At 45.6% G+C, this 18,092-nt stretch overlaps 2 protein-coding genes across 4 annotated transcripts in view; both read left to right on the top strand.

The window, feature by feature from the left end:
- DNA2 (DNA replication helicase/nuclease 2) overlaps window positions 1-5,769 on the top strand; it is a 41,181-nt gene extending 35,412 nt beyond the window's left edge. Inside the window, exons 20-21 of the mRNA XM_055139211.1 lie at window positions 1,725-1,873; window positions 3,776-5,769. Coding sequence (XP_054995186.1) covers window positions 1,725-1,873; window positions 3,776-3,842 — 216 coding nt within the window. The 3' untranslated portion in view covers window positions 3,843-5,769. The remainder of the gene's footprint in view (window positions 1-1,724; window positions 1,874-3,775) is intronic.
- A 357-nt stretch (window positions 5,770-6,126) lies between these two features.
- Window positions 6,127-18,092, top strand: part of RUFY2 (RUN and FYVE domain containing 2) — a 51,570-nt gene continuing 39,604 nt past the window's right edge. For all 3 annotated transcript variants that reach the window (XM_055138725.1, XM_055138728.1, XM_055138727.1), the window contains exons 1-2: window positions 6,127-6,284; window positions 8,553-8,726. In XM_055138725.1, coding sequence (XP_054994700.1) covers window positions 6,281-6,284; window positions 8,553-8,726 — 178 coding nt within the window. In that variant the 5' untranslated portion in view covers window positions 6,127-6,280. The remainder of the gene's footprint in view (window positions 6,285-8,552; window positions 8,727-18,092) is intronic.

The raw sequence follows: 18,092 nt of genomic DNA, 5'->3' as shown, positions 1-18,092 counted from the left end.
GTTCTTGGCATATTGTATTTCCATAATGTCCTGAAGTCCATATGTGTGTTAGCATGTATCCGGCTATATCATGCCTCTGTGTTTTTGTGTGTTGCACATTCATTAGTCAATGGGCATTTGGGTTGCTTTTGGTTATTACTTTTATGCATTTTTATTTATTTTGAGTTTTAGGGTTACACTACTGGTTCACAGGGGTCTGTCCTGGCTTTGTGTCTGAGGGTCACTTCTGGTGGGACTTAGGTGGTCACATTTGGTGCCAGACATTGATTGAACTGGGGTCAGCTGCATGGAAGGCAAGCGCCTTAACCCTGCACTATTTCTCGCTGTGCCACTTTTTATCTTCACTTTTGGGCATTTTAAACATAAAGGGTTTCTTTGGTGTTCTTTCAAATTTATACATATTTCTATGTTTTGGTTTTGCATTTTACCTCCTCTTGATTTTTTTTTTTTTTTTTTTTTTGCTTTGTGGGTCATACCCGGCAATGTACAGGGGTTACTCCTGGCTCTGCACTCAGGAATTACTCCTAGCAGTGCTTTGGGGACCATGTGGGATGCTGGGACTCAAACCCAGGTTGGCCTCATGCAAGACAAATGACCTATCCGCTGTGCTATTGCTCCAGCCCCTCTTGATTTGTTTTTATTGATTATGTAGTACTTATAAGATTTTTAAAGTGTACAGAGTGATAAAGGAAGTGTAGGGACTGGGGAGATGGCTCGGGGCTGGAGTGCATCTGTATGTGCTTTGCATGCAGGAGCTCTGGAGTCAATCCCGAGTACCTCTGGAGCACCCTGAGCACCGAGCCAGGAATATGCTCATGAGCACCTCAGGGTACCAGAACAAAACAAAAACATGGTAATAAGTCTCCTTTTATCTGTTGTCTTCTACTCAGTTTTGAACCTCACAGATAATCTTTTTAGCTTTCTTATTTGCATATGCTAATAGATATGTATCAGCATTTATATTTTCAAATTTTTCCAAAAGTTAATTATGCATTCTATAACTCTATGCTAGACTTTCCTTTTTCATCGTAATAACTTAATAATCTTTCCATGAGAATAGAGAGTTTTTTTTCTACCGTTGTATAGTTTATCTGTTGTACATGCATATCATGGTATATAATCATTCTCCAGAGTCTTTTCTGTTACAAGGACTTTTTTTGTTGTTGTTGTTTTGTTTTGGCTACACCCAGCTGTGCTTAGGGCTTTCTTGCCTCCATGCTCAAGGATCACTCCTGGCAAGACTCAGGGACCCATAAGGGGTTTGGGGTTCTGGGGATTAAACCCTACTTGGCAAGGCAAGCGCCCTTCTCATTGTGTCTCTAGCTCCTATTATAAGTTTTTGTTACTGTTATAAACAGTGCTACAGTGGGTGAACATGGTTCTTACTTTTATTATTGCACTACTTAATATTTGAAATTATGACTTTGATTTCATACCCGATAAAATGTTGAAGTTGACACTGTGAACACGCTTTTCCAGTTGTCTAGCGCTTTAACTATGTTGACAAATCATTTTTGCAGTCTGTGGGGTTTTGTTATTGTTTTGTTTTCTTTTGGTACTAGGGTTCAAACTCAAGACCTTGGATATGGGAAATATGAGCTATCCCCCTCAACCAACTCACAATCTGTGTTTTCAAAAGAAGGAAAATGGTTCAGATGGTATTATCAGAATAAGCTCAAAGATATAGGAAAACTGAAATAATTGAAAATTACATTTCTTTACAGATTGGTGAACTCTTGAAAGATTGGCGACGTCTTAATGTTGCTATTACCAGAGCCAAACATAAACTGATCCTCTTGGGATGTGTGTCTTCTCTCAGCCGCTATCCTCCTTTGGAGAAGCTGCTTCATCATCTGAACTCAGAAAAACTCATATCCTTTTTATCTTCTACGTGGTCACATTTGAATACACCTTTTTGTTGTTGTTGTCAATGTGGTTACTTACTCCTGGCTCTCTGATTAGGAATCACTCTTAGCAGTGCTGCAGAGGTCATATGGGATGCTGGGGATTGAACCTGGGTCAGCCACATGCAAAGCCAAGTGCCTTATCCACTGTACTATCTCTCCAACCCCTTGATTGCACTTTTGAGAATAATGTATAAATTGAAACTCAGTGTCTTGTGGTTTCCATAGACTTAATTCAGAGTTCTGAGTCTCTAAGGAAGGAGAGGAAACAATTGACAGGAAGTACTTTTAAGCAAAAATAAAGTAATGAAGGTCATTACGGAGGGATAATTTATGAGTGAGAAAGGGCCAGAAAGGGTCTTAGGAACAAAGAAATTTTTCTTAAAATACGTACAGGAAAAGTTGGTTATTCTGATTCTTCTCACCCCAATTTATGATCTTTTTAAAATTCAGGATAGGGAATTACGTTTAAAAAGTGACAAATGCCTAGGGACAAGTGAAGTCCCAACATATGTATCTGCCATTTCCTACAGTCTTACTGGTAAATGCAGGAGTAATTCCTGAGTGCAAAGCCAGGAGTAACCCCTGTGCATCGCCAGGTGTGACCCAAAAAGAAAAAAAAAAATACATTTGTTTGGCCTGAAGCAGTAGCACAGTGGTAGGGCGTTCGCCTTGCACGTGGCCAACCCGGGTTCGACTCCTCCGCCTCTTTTGGAGAGCCGGGCAAGCTACCGAGAGTATCCCTCCCGCACGGCAGAGCCTGGCAAGCTACCTGTGGCATATTCGATATGCCAAAAACAGTAACAACAAGTCTCACAATGGAGACATTACTTGTGCCTGCTCGAGCAAATCGATGAGCAACCGGATGACAGTGATACAGTGATTTATCTGTTTATTTGGGCCACACCCAGCAGCGCTCAGGGCTTACTTCTGGCTTTGGACTTAGGGATAACTCCTCGTGGGACATCATACAGAGTACTGATGAGTAGATCTGGGTCAGCCGCATGCAAGGCAGGCACCTTACTCACTCTTACTGTTTCCAGCCCCCCAACCTATTTATTTGTTTGGGGAGGACTTTGGACTTCTGTGCTCAGGCTCAGCTCAGGACTAACCTCTGACAGTCCTTGGTGGACCATAGAATATGTCAGAGTTTGAACTGAGGTTGGTGCAATGTAAAGCAAGTGCCTTAATCCCTGTATTTTCTCCCCACCTCAGATATAGTTCAAAGTGCTGAAGTACATGCTTTGCATGGGGAAGCCCAGGGTTTGAAATCTGGCACCCCATGGATCCCTAAGCACCCTTGAGCACAACTAAATAAAATGTATTTTACTTTTGAAGTCCTGACATCAGGAAGAATAAAAGACACTGTTGTATTTTATACTGTATTTGTTCTTTTTGTTTATTTTTGAGCCACACCTGGTGATGCTCAGGGGTAACTGCTGGTCCTGCATTAAGGAATCATTTCTGGTGGGTTTGGACGACCAGATAGGGTGTCAGGGATACACCCAGGTTTGCCACATCCCGGGTTTGCAAACGCCCTACCTGCTATACAATCACTCTGGTCCCTGGGTTGCATTCTATAGTGGAAACACACTTAAACCTTTTTTTGTTTGTTTGTTTTTGGGGCCCCGACAAGTGGTGCTTTGGGCTTATTTCTGACTCTGCACTCAGGAATAACTCATGGTGGTGCTTGGGGGACCGTATGGGGTACCTGACATTGAACCTGGGTCAACTGTGTGCAAGACAAGTTCTTTACTCCCTGTGCTATCTCTCCTGCCCCTGCATAACTATATTTTTAGGATTGGAGTCATAAGTGGTTTTGTGAAATTCCATATTGTATTAAAATATATCTTCCTTAACCTATTTTACATCATTGATCTTCCGCCAGGAGAACAAGATAGTCTTTGTCACATATTGAGTGATTCTCAAAGAAGTTAATGCCCTGTCATCCTCGAGTTTCTCTACTACTGTGGTGGTTCTTTTTTCTATTGTCTATTCATAATTTGGATGTGCCATAACTCTGCCTGATTAGAATGTGAAGATAACATTTAATCAAAGGGCATAATATGAAGTAACCACACTCTGTTTAGAGTTCAGGTTATTTATTTTTATTTAATTAAGGTATATTCTTTTTGAAATTCTTTACCCATAATAAAATTTAACTTAGTAATTTTGTTTTTCTTTTAGTTTGATTTTGTTTGATTTTAAACTAATTGTGGTTTGTTTTTTTTTTGATCTACAAAAGTTTTTGTTTTGGTGTTACAAAAGTTTTCCTGCTACATCTAACTAGAGGTGCTACAAATGCGTTTTTGTGTGACCTAAAAGATCCTGATAAATTTTGACCCGGTTTAACTTTGGGCCTGAATTTTTTGGGGGGAGAGGGGTCTCACCTGGTGATGCTCAGGCATATTCCTGGCTCTGCACTAAGGAATTACTCTTGGTGGTGCTCAGGGACCATATGGGATGCTGGGGATCTAACCTGGTTGGCCATGTGCAAGGCAAACCCCCTATGAACTGTACTATCACTCTAGTCCCAGACCTGAGCCTTTAACTTTCTTTTTTCAGTTCACACTCAATAGTGTTTAGGGACTACTCCTGACTCTGTGTGTGGGGTTCTGTCCTGGTACCCAGGGGAGCATGTGGTGCCTGGGATCAAACCTGGGTCCTGAGTGCAAAGCATGTGCACTCAACCTGTTGAACTTGCTCTCTCTCTCTGGGGCCTGAGTTTAAAATTTTAGCAATAAAAATTTCAAAACCAATTTTTGGCTGGGGATATTTGTCCATGGTAGAGTGATGCCCTATCCAAGTATGAGCCAGTGCTTTTTAAAAAGCTTTTTTTTTTTTGTCCAGGACTAATTTGGTTTTGCAGATTGTTTTTTTCATATTTTGTATGTTTAAACAATTGGGTATAGATTTGCTTTTCAGGGCTCAAGAGATACTCAGGGACCCATGCAAGGGCTCTGGGTTAGATCCCTGGCATTGCATTCTTCCTCCCTTAAGCACTGCTGCGTAACCAGAAAAAAACAAAAAAAGAAAAAGAAATTTCTTTGTTTACAAACTTTTTAATCTTAAGAAGGGGGCTGGAGAGATAGCACAGCAGGTAAGGAAGGAGCTTGCTTTACATGTGGCCAACCTGGGTTCAATCCCAGGCACCCCAGATGGTCCCTGGAGCCCTGCCAGGAGTGATTCCTGAGTGAAGAGCCGGGAGTAACTCCTGAACATTGCCAGGTGTGGCTGAAAAAAAAAAAAAGAACAAAAAGAAGACAGTACGTGTATTTTGAATTCCCTAATCCAAAATCTGTTTTTGATTTTTCTTCTTTTTATTTTATGCTAATTTATTTTATTTTTATTTTATTTTATTTTATCCTAATCCTATTTGCTTTTTTGGTGGTGTTGTTTTGGGCCTCAAAGGGCAGTGCTCTGGGATCATTCTGTATATAGTGCCTGCAGAAAGGGCAAATGCCGAGCTATCTCTCCAGTCCCCTCTCCCCCTCCTTTCTGATCCCTTTTATTCCCCCACCTTAGTGTTCAGTGTTTTTATATTGAAGAGCTTGGTATAAAATAAAATATACATTGTCCTTTGAGAAGAGGTTTTGTTTGCTGATATAACAAATTAGAAGGTGTATCCCTGTTTTCACCTGTTTGTTCTTAAGCCCTTTGCCCCAGGTAATTTTTTTCCTCTTTGTAAAAAGATGTTTGCAAAACAGTTACCTCAAAGAATCTATGCATCTGTGACAGACACGTACGAAGAATGATTCTGTGGCGCCATTTTCGTGTAGGAAATTTTTTCTCATTTCAAAATATTGAGTGCTCAATCTCTCATGCCTCTACCTCAGGTGTTTTAAAAAATGATGACTGGTTTTTGTGAAATAAATTGTTTTCCACTGTTGGATCCTACTGTGTCAGCGGTTAACACTGAGTAATGGTAGCGCGGGGGGCGGAGGGTCGTGCCCCAGTATTTTCTGCCAGCAGTGCCCGTGGCGTGCCGGGGAGAGCCCGGGCGCGGCTTGCGGGAGTCCCCGCAGGCGGGCGGGCGGGACAGGTCGTGCCAGGATGACAGACGCGACGGGGCGGCGGCGGCGGCGGCGGGCGAGGCCGCGTGACAGGAAAGAATCCCGCACGGCTCCTGGGCGGCGCCTGTCACGCGGGCTCCGGCAGCTCGGGCGTCTGCGGGCGTCACTCTCGGGGGGCCTGGGGGCGGCCGGGGGCTGCCGCCCGGGGTGCCCGCGCGGAGGGGGCCCGCGCCGCGCCGCCGCCCCCCGCGCCGCCGCCCGCCGGGTCGTCCTCCCGCCGCCGGGAGCGCTGTGGGGCGGCCGCGCGCCGGAGGGAGTCGTCGGCGGGGCCCAGGGAGGCCCGGGCCGGAGCGCGCCGCCGCCATGGGTAAGGGGAGCGGCCCGGGGCGGGGGTCGCCATGGCAACGCGCCGCGGGGGCCGGGGGGCAGCCCCCTCCGGCCCCTGCTCCCGTTGGGCGCCCGGACGGTGCGGGTCGGGGCGCGGCGGATGCGGCGGCTGAGGGAAGGCGCGTCTCAGGACGCGGCCCGGAGCCCTGACGCGGCCGAGGGCGGGAGCGGGGTCGGCAGGCAAAGCCGGGCTCCCTGCGGAGCCCCCCGCAGAGTCCTGCAGGCTGGGGCGGGGGGCGGGTCTCCCCGCGGCCCCATCCCGGGGGCTGCCGGGAGGCTGGGGAAAGGCTGCGGGCCGCGGGGCTGCGGGGCCGAGGCCGCCTTTGTCTCGGGTCGCGGGCTGAGCATGTGACGGGGCCCGCGCCGAGGTCAGGAAGCACCTCCCGCGCCCCACCCTCAAGCAAAGTGGAGGGGCGGGGGGCTGAGAGGGGGTCGTGTGCGGAGCCTTCCCCTCGCGCCAGGTTGCTCCGAGCCGCCGCCGCGGGGATTCAGCGGTGGGCCTCCCTCACGCCCAGTGGTCCGGGTCCTTGGAGAAGGAAGGGGGGACCCTTCGTTTTATTGGGCTTGGTCAGTGGGCCAGAGGTGACAGACTGTTCGACTCGGTGCTTCGTAGGAGCTGTGTGTGATTTGAAATGAACCTGACGTTCACAACTGTGAGTGTCCAGGATGCGGCTGAGCGTCCGAGAATAATCCGAGAATAAAAGAGTTTGGTGTGCATTGAACATACCAATTAAGAATAAGCTTTAAAAAAACGCATCTGTTGGACAAGAGAAATGAGCTCTTACCCTTGTCCAAGGCCAACCCTGGTCCTATCTCCCCAGCTCGGCACAAGTACCTCTCAGAAATGACCCCGGCTGGGAAGATAGGCAGGTGCTACAACACCGAGTTAAAGTTGCAGCAAAAGACAATAGAGAGGGTTAAAACAGCTCCTAGGAGGTCGGAGGACACATACAAGCCTTGCATCCACCATCCCCAGCATCCACCTGCAACCCTCCCCCACAGTACTATGAAGTTTAGGCCTGGTGGGCCCTGAGTGCTGCCACCAGTGGTCCCTACTGGCATCTTGCTTCCTGTACGAACACTGAATCAGGCAACCTTGCTATATTGCTTCTCCCCCATCCAGCCCTGCTGGGGAAGACCCCCCAAATAACGTTGAAAGAATTAAATGAGCTCCAGTTTGTTCCTGTGTTTTTATTTACCCATCATTTGTTAGAGATGACACTGGAATTTTAGGGTTATGACTACTTTTTTGGAGTGGGTGTGTGAGGGTTGTACCACAGCCATTTGGGATCAGGGGTCACTCCTGGCAGCAGGGGTCAGTAACCATATGTGGTTCTTGAGATCGAACTAGGGTCGACTGAGTGAAGCATGCACCTTAATCTGCTCTACTGTCTCTTAGGACCCTTAACTTTTGAGGGGAGGGGGCCACCCAGTGATGCTCAGGGGTTACTCCTGGCTCTGCACTCAGGAATTACTCATGGTGGTGCTTGGGGGACCATATAGAATGCTGGGAATCGAACCCGGGTTGGCCACGTGCAAGGCAAACGCCCTTCCCCCTGTGCTATCGCTCCAGCCCCTTGTTTTTTATTGCCAGTTTACTGATTTTTTTTGGGCCTTGATTTCATCCTTTGATTTTACCTATTATCCATCTTGTCATTAACCCAAACTTATCTCCATAGAAAGTCATAAAAAACAGAGCTGGGAGAGATAATCCAGGGCTAAAGTGCTAGCCTTGCACGTGGCTGGCCCAGGCACCGTCTGTGGTCTCCCAAGCCCTGATCTCTGTGCCCTGAGACCCCTCCATTCCCCAGCATATAAACAACCCAACTCATTCTTCCTGAAGAAGTAATGCAGAAGTAAAATAAATATAGAGAGGGGCTGGCGCAATAGCACAGCGGGTAGGGCGTTTGCCTTGCACGCGGCCTACCCGGGTTCGATCCCCAGCATCCCATATGGTCCCCTGAGCACTACCAGGGGTAATTCCTGAGTGCAGAACCAGGAGTAACCTCTGAGCATCGCCGGGTGTGATCCAAAAAGCAAAAAATATATATATATATAGAGAGAGAGAAGTTGCAGGATCTCGAGAATAATTAACGAATCTTGCCGGGAGTGATTATATTAGTATCCTAGAATGAGTAAAGAGAAACTAAAATAGGGTGTTACTTACTTAGGAAGACTGAGGGAGATTTGTATTTATTTCACTACCAGGCCTTGCAAATGATGTTAAACTCTCCCTTTCTACTTTCAGCTACAAAAGACCCCACGGCTGTTGAGAGAGCAAACTTGTTAAACATGGCCAAACTGAGTATCAAAGGACTCATTGAATCTGCTCTAAGCTTTGGCCGGACTTTGGATTCTGACTACCCGCCCCTGCAGCAGTTCTTTGTTGTTATGGAACATTGTCTGAAACATGGTCTTAAAGGTATGAGTGGTTTTTTTTTTTTTAAAGTTACTAACATTTAGGGTCTCTTCCTTCTATTTTAAACATCCTTGGAATATATTTTTTTGAGATCATTGTTTCTTTATATTTGAAACTACCAGTAGTTTGATTTTGGGATAAAATATTCCACTGTTTTTTGTGTGTGTTTTTTTAATGGCTGGTCTTTAGAAATACTTTAGAAAATTATATTTGGGGCTGGAGAAATAACACAGTGGTTAGGGTGCTTGCCTTGCATGCAGCCAAGCCAGGTTTGATCCCGTATGGTCCCCTGAGCATGACCAGGAGTAATTCCTGAGTTCAGAGTCAGGAGTAACCCTGAGTAATGCTGGGTGTGGACAAAAACCCAAAAAATAAAAATAAAGTAAAGATGTATGATTTGCCTTTTAAAAAAAAAGAGCATATTTGATTTTTCAATGTTTTCAACATAGTTTAAACTTTTCTAGGTTTCATTTTCTAGGATGGTTATACAGTTATTTCTAGAACTTGAAATTTCGGGGCTGAAGCACTAGCACAGTGGGTAGGGCATTTGCCTTGCATGCAGCCAACCCGGGTTCAATTCCCAGCATCCCATATGGTCCTCCAAGCACCGCTAGGAGTAATTCCTGAGTGCAGAGCCAGGAGTAACCCTTATGCATCGCTGGGTATGACCCAAAAAGCAAAAAAAAAAAAAAAAAACTTGAAATTTCATGAACCTTATGTTCTCCTGAACTCTGGGACTGGAGAGAAAGTGCAATGGGTAGGGCACTTGCTTTGCATATGGTCTGCCCCCAGTTTGATCCCCAGCACCCGATATGTACCCCTTAACCTCATCAGTAGTCATTCCTGAGTTCAGAGCCATGAATAAGCCCTGAACAATGACAGGTGTTCCCCCACAAACAACAACAACAACACCCAAAAAGTAGAAGTCTGAACCCTTTTGAATAGATTAAAATGATTGCTGTTACCACTGCTGGGAATATATCCCAGAGAGGCAAAAAAGTATAATCGAAATGGCATATGCACATGTATGTTCATCGCAGCACTGTTTACAATAGCCAGAATCTGGAAAAAACCCGAATGCCCTAGAACGGATGACTGGTTGAGGAAACTTTGGTACATCTATACAATGGAATACTATGCAGCTGTTAGAAAAAGGGAGGTCACAAATTTTTTATTTAAGTGGATCGGCATGAAAAGTTTCATGCTAAGTGAAATGAGTCAGAAAGAGAGAGACAGACATAGAAAGATTGCACTCATCTATGACATATAGAATAACAGAGTGGGAGACTAACACCCAAGAATTGTAGAAACAACTACCAGGAGGTTGACTCCATGGCTTGGAGGCTGGCCTCACATTCTGGGGAAAGGGCAACTCAGAGAAGGGATCACCAACTATAATGTAGTCGAAGGCCATGTGGGAGAAGGGAGTTGCGGGCTGAATGAGGGCTCGAGACTGAGCACAGTGGCCACTCAACACCTTTATTGCAAACCACAATAGCTAATTAGAGGGAGAGAACAGAAGGGAATGCCCTGCCACAGTGACAGGGTGGGGTGGGGGGAGATGGGATTGGGGAGGATGGGAGGGATGCTGGGTTTACTGGTGGTGGAGTATGGGCACTGGTGAAGGGATGGGTTCCCGAACTTTGTATGGGGGAAGCATAAGCACAGATGTGTATAAATCCGTAACTGTACCCTCATGGTGATTCATTAATTAAAAATAAATAAATTTATTAAAAAAAAATGATTGCTGAGGGACCAGGGTGATTGTACAGCAGATAAGGCACTTGCCTTGCATGCAGTCAACCCTGACTCATTATCAGGCTCCCTTTATGATCCTCTGAACCCCACCAGGAGTGATTACTGAGCACAGAGAACTGCCAGGGGTGGCCTAAACCTTTTTTTTTCTTTTTGGGTCACACCTAGTGATGCACAGGGGTTATTCCTGGCTCTGCACTCAGAATTACTCCTGGCGGTGCTCAGGGGACCATACGGGATCCTGGAAATCGAACCTGGGTCCGCTGTGTGCAAGGCAAATGCCCTACCCGCTGTGCTGTCGCTCCAGCCCCCTAAAACAAAAATTTTATAAAAGGATTATTAAAATGTAATTTCCTGGGACTGGAGCGATAGCACAGCAGGTAGGGTGTTTGCCTTGCATGCAGCCAACCTGGGTTTGGTTCCCAGCATCCCATATGGTCTCCTGAGCACCGCCCGAAGTAATTCCTGAGTGCATGAGTCAAGAGTACCCTCTGTGCATCGCCAGGTATGACCCAAAAAGCAAAAAAAAAAGTTATTTCCTTAGTTCATGGGAACATGTCTAGAAAATTTTCTTCTCTACTAGGTTACTGTAGATATGTGAGTAATTCCTAAAAGTGATTATTATGGTGGATATTGTATTCTTTACACAGTCATGGAATTAGTACATATAAAATTTATTATGCTTAATTCAGTAAACACTTTATTTTTTTAAATTTATTTTTATTTTTATTTTTTTTGCTTTTTGGGTCACACCCAGCAATGCACAGGGGTTACTCCTGGCTCTGCACTCAGGAATTACCCCTGGCGGTGCTCAGGGGACCATATGGGATGCTGGGATTAGAACCCGGGTCGGCCGCGTGCAAGGGAAACGCCCTACCCGCTGTGCTATGGCTCCAGCCCAATTCAGTAAACACTTTAAATATACAAATATTTTTTACTTATAACAGTGAGTACTTATAGTAATAGTTGTTGGCAGCTTTGGTCTTTAGTGCATATGATCAGCAGTTTGTCTAAGTATTTTCTGTTTTCTTTTTTTTTTTTTGTCTAAGTATTTTCAAGTAAGAGTTGTACAGTGAGGGCTTGAGAGGAAGTACAGTGGGTACAGTGCTTGAATTGCACATGACTGGTTTGGGCTTGATCCCCAGCACCATATGGTACCCTGAGCCTCACTAGGAGTGATCCCTGAGTAAGCTTACTCCAGAGAGGAGTTAGCTCTGAGCACTGCTGGGTGTGGCCCCCCCAGAAAATAAAAACCCAAACAAATAAACAAAAAAGACTTGGATAATTTTGTCTATTTTGTTTTTGAATCACACCCATTGTTGCTCAGAATCTCTTCTTTCAAGAATTATTCCTGGCAGGCTCTAGGGACATATGGGATGCCAGTGATTAAACTCAGATCAGCTGTGTACAAGGCAAGAAGCCCTATCTGCTGTACTATCTCTCTTGCCCCTGTGATAGTGATCATAAGGCAAAGAATCTTGATTTCTTATTGGTAAACTAGGAACCTGGGTAAATCGGGAATTCTTGGACTCTGACTGGGAGCTTGAAAGTTTAGATTAGTGTGGAAAGCAAGATGAGAATCTCCTACATATGTGGTTTTAAAAAATATATATCAGTGTATCACTGTCATCCCGTTGTTCATTGATTTACTCAGTTGGAGCCAGTAACATCTCCATTCGTCCTAGCCCTGAGATTTTAGCAGCTTCTTTTTACTCGTCTTTCCCAATGATTGGAGGCTCTTTAAGGGTCAGGGGAATGAGACCTATCATTACTGTTTTTTGGCATATTGAATACGACATGGGTAGCTTGCCAGGCTCTGCTGTGCAGGTGGGATACTCTCGGTAGCTTGCTGGGCTTTCCAAGAGGTATGTATATATCTGTTACGGTATTCGGGATATGAATACACCATGGGGAGTTTGCCAGGCTCTCCCGAGATGGCAGTAGACTCTCAGTAGCTTGTCAGGTTCTCCAAGAGGGAGAACAAGGCTATTAGATGTTACTCGGCTGCATCACGTGCTTCCAGGAGCTTGGTTTTATAGTCTCTGGATGTTGGTCATTAACAGGATTACACGGGGTGGTGGCAGTTTCTGGGTGTGACTGCCTAGCTACTGGAAAATGGGGGATCTGGGTGGAAGAGGCCCTGTCCTGATCTGAGCAGCCTTGGGGATCTTGGCCCTGGGTCCCACACACCTGGGTTCCTCTGCCGGTTCCTTTATGCATGAGGCTCATCTGAACATGTGGAGAGTGGCCTTGAGCATGGCTTTGGCTGGGTTCCAGAGGTCTTCAACTGTCGAGGCTCTGCTGGCGGGGGGGGGGGCGGGGGGGGAAGGGAAACACAACCCATCCCCTCCAAGGGGCCCCAGTGAAGACAGCCAGGCAAGGGGGCAAGAGACTGCATCTCTTGTCCGGGAGCTTGGTTTTATAGTCTTTGGATGTTGGCCATTGATGGGATTACATGGGGGGGGGCAGTTTCTGGGTGTGACTAAATATATAGAAAAATATATAAAAAAATATATAAAATAGTTTTATTTAAAGAAATCTAATTAGAAAAGAAAAAATAAGAAATCTAATTAGAGAAATGTGAGAGGAAAGAAAGATAATGTGCTCAAGAGAGATCATGGTGGGCTTCTCTAGGGTTGAAAAAGCCCACATGTGGTTTTTTTTTTTTTTTCTTTTTGGGTCACACCCAGCGATGCTTAGGGGTTACTCCTGGCTTTGCACTCAGGAATTACTCCTGGCGGTGCTTGGGGGGCCATATAGGATGCCAGGGATCGAACCCGGGTTGGCCGCGTGCAAGGCAAATGCCCTACCCGCTGTGTTATCGCTCCAGCCCCCCACATGTCGTTTTAATAAAATATATTTTAAACTGTGAGAGCATCAAAATACCCAAAAAATACCTTACATGATATTATTTATGTACTTATTTAGTTTTCTTTAATTAGATAACTAAACGTATTTTTTGCCCTTTGCAGGTGATCAGATGCAGGGTTTGATACATATAGGTATGTCCTATAGGTCCTCACATAGCCCCAAGTTTTCAGCTGTATAAGAGTAAGATAGACTTTTTGTCCCTGAATCAAACAACATGGAAACACAAAGTGTAAAACACAGTTTGTCTTCTTTTCTTTCATTTTCTAAAGTGAACCTTTTCTATCCTTTTTTCCCCTTTTACTCTCAATAGAGTCCTATAATAAATATTATTTTCTGACTTCCTTTTTATTATTATTATTATTATTATTTTTAATCGGGCCACTCCCAGTGAAGTCCCAGTGAGCTGACTGGCCTGACTGGTTGGCAGCTGACCCGTGGGTCACCAGGACTACACCCAGCAGTGGAAGATCATGGGTTCCAGAGTGGGCAGTCCAGGCCACACGCATGCTCAGCACATGCTCTGCTGCTTGAGTTATCTCCTTTCATCGCACCTTTAAAATTTTTTTTTTTAAAACAATGTAGGAGTACTGCTATTTATTCAGCCACTGAATCTGATTATTCAGTCAGATCAAACTGAAACAGGCATGAACTCCACATTACTTTTTCTTATTTTAAAATTTTATTTTCATAAAGTTGTTCACAGTAATTGTTTACATTTGACATTTTAACACCAGTCCCACCATCATGACACCTTCCCATCACCATTATTTCGAATTTTCCCACCACCTCCCAAGCCTGTCCCATAGGCAGATGCTTAAATAATTTATTTTATATTGCTTGTTATGAAGAGTATGAAATGTTGTGTGGCTGCAAAAGCAGCTGTGTGCTCCTGGAATTCTAAAATTTTTTAAATATTTGGGGTCTGGAGGCATCTCTGCAGTGTGCCTCTCTCTTTCAAGATTTATTTGTGAGTCTCTGAATCATGGCCATTATTTGTGGGTGTGACTGCATGGGGACTGGAAGGGCGGGGAGATGGGAGGAGGTTGCCCATCCCCGACTCTGTGAAGCGGGGGGAGTCACAGTCCCTCATACCTGGGTTTTTCAGTGCAGTCGTTCTCTGCATGGGGGCTTTGGGGTCAGCCTGTGAATGTTGACCTTGAGTGTGGCGGCAGTTGGGTTCTGGAGGTTTGCAGCTGCCAGGGTTCATTTGGGCAGGAGAAGGGACAAATCTGCCCCGCTCCAAGATGCCCCAGTGAAATCAGCCTGGTGTGGGGTAGGGAGACATCTCTGCTTCATGCTGCTCTCTTCTGAGATTCACTTGTGAGTCTCTGAATCAGGGCCGTTAGTGTGCTAAAATGGCCTGATTTTGATCTCTTTCGAGATTTATTTATGGGTCTCTGAAGCAAGGCTGATAAATGAGCTTGTATAGATGAGCCAAAGGTGGTTTGTGGGCATGACTTCCACATACCTAACTTTTGACTATTTAATTTCTCGGGAAACTTGGTCCCAAGTTGTTGGGATCCAGCCAGAGTCACAGCAGCAATTGGGGGTATCAGGAAGCCTGAAGGCACCTGCAGGTACAGGTTGACCTGCTGGGCGGCACTGTACCCCCTCATTGTACCTTTAAAATAATTTGTTTTTGCAGAGCTGGGGATTGAACTCAGGGAAAGTCTTATCCCTTCTCTCTCTCTCTCTCTCTCTCTCTCTCTCTCTCTCTCTCTCTCTCTCTTTTGCTTTATTTTGAGGGGGTCACACCCGGTCATACTCAGGGGTTACTCCTGGCTCTGCACTCAGAATACTCCTGGCGGTGCTCGGGGAACCATATGGGATGCTGGGAATCGAACCTGGGTCAGTCGCGTGCAAGGCAAATGCCCTACCCACTGTGCTCCAGACCCACAGCTTATTCTCTTTTGCTGAGCCACATTCCTGGACCACTTTATCTCCTCCTTAAAAAAAAACCCCAATATTTTATTCATTTGTTTATTTATTTACCACACCTGGCAATGCTCAGGTTTTACTCCTGGCTCTGCATTCAGGAATTACTCCTGGCAGTACTTGGGGAACCGTATGGTCGGCTGCATGGAAGGCAAATACCCGGCTTTTGGTCTAGTCCTGAAAAAATATTATAATTAATATTCTGTGCTTTACATTTCTAATAATATGGTTTCTCATGCACATAATTCCAATACCGCAGTGATCACCAGTGTACCCCCTTCCTCTCCTAAGGACTCTAATGACCCTGCTTTCCAGCAACCCCCCACGCCAACTCAGTTATGTGGCTCAGATCACCCATTATGTTGCCTCTGGCCCTTTGTTGCTCCCTTGCTGTGTATATAAATCCCACATATGAGAGCGATCATTCTGTATCTATCCCTTTTCTTTTGACTGACTTCACTCAGCATGACATCCTCTAGTTCCATGCATGTTGCTGCAAATTGCATGATTTTGTTTTTTTCTTAGAGCTACATAGTATTCCATTGTGTGGCTATAACACAATGTCTTTTTTTTTTTTTTTGAAAGGTTTTTGTTTTCCACAAGGGTAGGTTAAATACATCCAAGTGGTAAATTATAGAGTAACTTAAAATAAATTGATCAAAAACAAAGGCAAAGATGTACAAACACATGAGCTGCCTGGCATCTTCCCACCGGTGTGGCAGTGAGGGCACAGGCCCCTTGCCTGTCCCCCATCCAGGTGCAGCGTGATCCTTCAGTAAACAGACAAGGCAGGACAAGTCAGGCAGGAGGTAGGACCCTGTACTTAGTTGCAGGACTCCAGGGCTCCAGGGCCTCTGTCTCAGCCCCACCTCCCACCCCCAGGAAGAGCAGTTGTGAATAGGACTTCTTGGCTGGTCTCAGAAGGGAAGCCCTGGACTCAAAGCGCACAAAAACCCTGGGCTGAGTTTCCAGCCTCCCCTGGGCAGGAAGGGATCTGTGGGCCAAGTGGGGTGAGATTAGGGCAAGCCCCAGGGGATCCTGAGGGCCACCCAACAGTGGCTGGAGCAGGCAGCGCTTCTGGGTCCAGCTGAGCTGAGCTGCTGGAAGGGAAGGCGCCACCCTGTGTTCTAACTGAGCGGGTTGGAGACTGCAGTGTGTGGGAGGGAGCTGGAGAGCCCTCCTGAAGAACCCACTTCATTCCAACTCACTGGACCCTGTCCATGCTGCCATTGGCTAGTGGACACCCCCCACCCTCCCCTGCCTGCAGCCAGTGTTCCCATCACAGAAGATGCGTGCAGTGGTGCAACAGGCATGGTCTTGTATCTGTAAGTGACCAAATCATATAAAATGAAAAACAGGTGGACTAAAACAGGACCAAAGGACAATACAGGAGAGAGGCTAGGAAACTTAAGTGTGAGGCCCCTTCGCACTGGAGGCCAAGGCAGGGAGCAGAGGAGACCGCACCACACAGGCCAGTACTGAGTCTGCTGCCAGGATCGCCAGCACAACTTCTTGATCCGTTCATTAGTTGTTGGGCATTAGGGCTGTTTCCTTATCTTGACTATTGTAACGAGTATGACCGTGAACATAAGCGTGCATAGATCCTTTCAAATTAATGTTGTATTTTGGGGATAGATGCCAAGAAGTGGTACTGCTGGATCATATAATCATTCTATCTTATCCCCCTTTTTATTTTATTTTATTTTTGCTTTTTGGGTCACACCTGGTGATGCACAGGGGTTTCTTCTGGCTCTGCACTCGGGAATTACTCCTGGCGGTACTCAGGGGACCATATGGAATGCTGGGAATCGAACCCGGGTCAGCCGCGTGCAAGGCAAATACCCTACCCGCTGTGCTATAGCTCCAGCCCCATTATCCTCCTTTTTAAAGAAAGAACTTGGTATGATTTGGAGATCATGCCATTTACAAAGAAGTTTATAGCATACTTATAAGATCTATATAATATTCCATAGTGTATTTGTACTATTTAGAATATTCATAACATTTCATACCATAATCTATTTAAGTATTCTCCTTTTAATGTATCCCTATAGATAAGAGAGATAGTACAGGGGTGAGGTGTTTGCCTTGCATGCCACCCATTCCAGTTTGTCCCCGGCATAGTTTATAGTCCCCAAGACAGCATCAGGAATGGCCCCTTGGCCCCTGAGCACTACCAGGTGTGGCCAGTCCTTTCACCCCAGCGCCTCCAATAAAAGCCTTTCTCTGAGGCCAGGGAGATAGTTTAAAGGGATTATAAGTCTCTAACTACTCCTTTTAATATTTCAGCATGTCAGTGTCTAGTCTCAAGCTTTGAATTTTGGTTTTCTTTTTTGAAAAAAATTTAGGAGCAATAACATAGGTGTTTTCCCCAACCTTCTAAAATAGAATTTGCTAAGAATTACCAATATAGTTAAGTAGTAAATTTTTTTTGTTTGATTTTGTTTTGGGGTTACACTCAGCAGTGCTCAGGAATTACTCCTGGCAGGACCATATGGATGCTGGGAGATCAAGCCTCAGTTGGCTGCCTGCAAGGCAAATGCCCTACCCAGTGTTACTATCACTCCCTCAAGTTTGAAATTCTTGTGAAATCTGTTCTAACACTCTTCAGGGTATTTTGGCAAAATTTTTTTTGAGGGAGGGCTTTGGCGCCCACCCAGTAATGCTCAGGGGTTGCTCAGGAATTACTTCTGCCTGTGCTCAGGGGGAAGATGTGGGGTGCTGGGAATCAAATCCAGGCCAGCCACTTGCCTCGCCAGCTCCCTACCCACTGTACTGTATCTCCAGCTCTTTTTTGGCAAATCTTAT

Source organism: Sorex araneus, chromosome 5 (assembly GCF_027595985.1).
Source record: "Sorex araneus isolate mSorAra2 chromosome 5, mSorAra2.pri, whole genome shotgun sequence".
In the NCBI taxonomy this organism is placed as follows: domain Eukaryota; kingdom Metazoa; phylum Chordata; class Mammalia; order Eulipotyphla; family Soricidae; genus Sorex; species Sorex araneus.
Note: the sequence above shows the minus strand (reverse complement) of the source record. Positions and strands in the feature narration are given on the sequence as shown.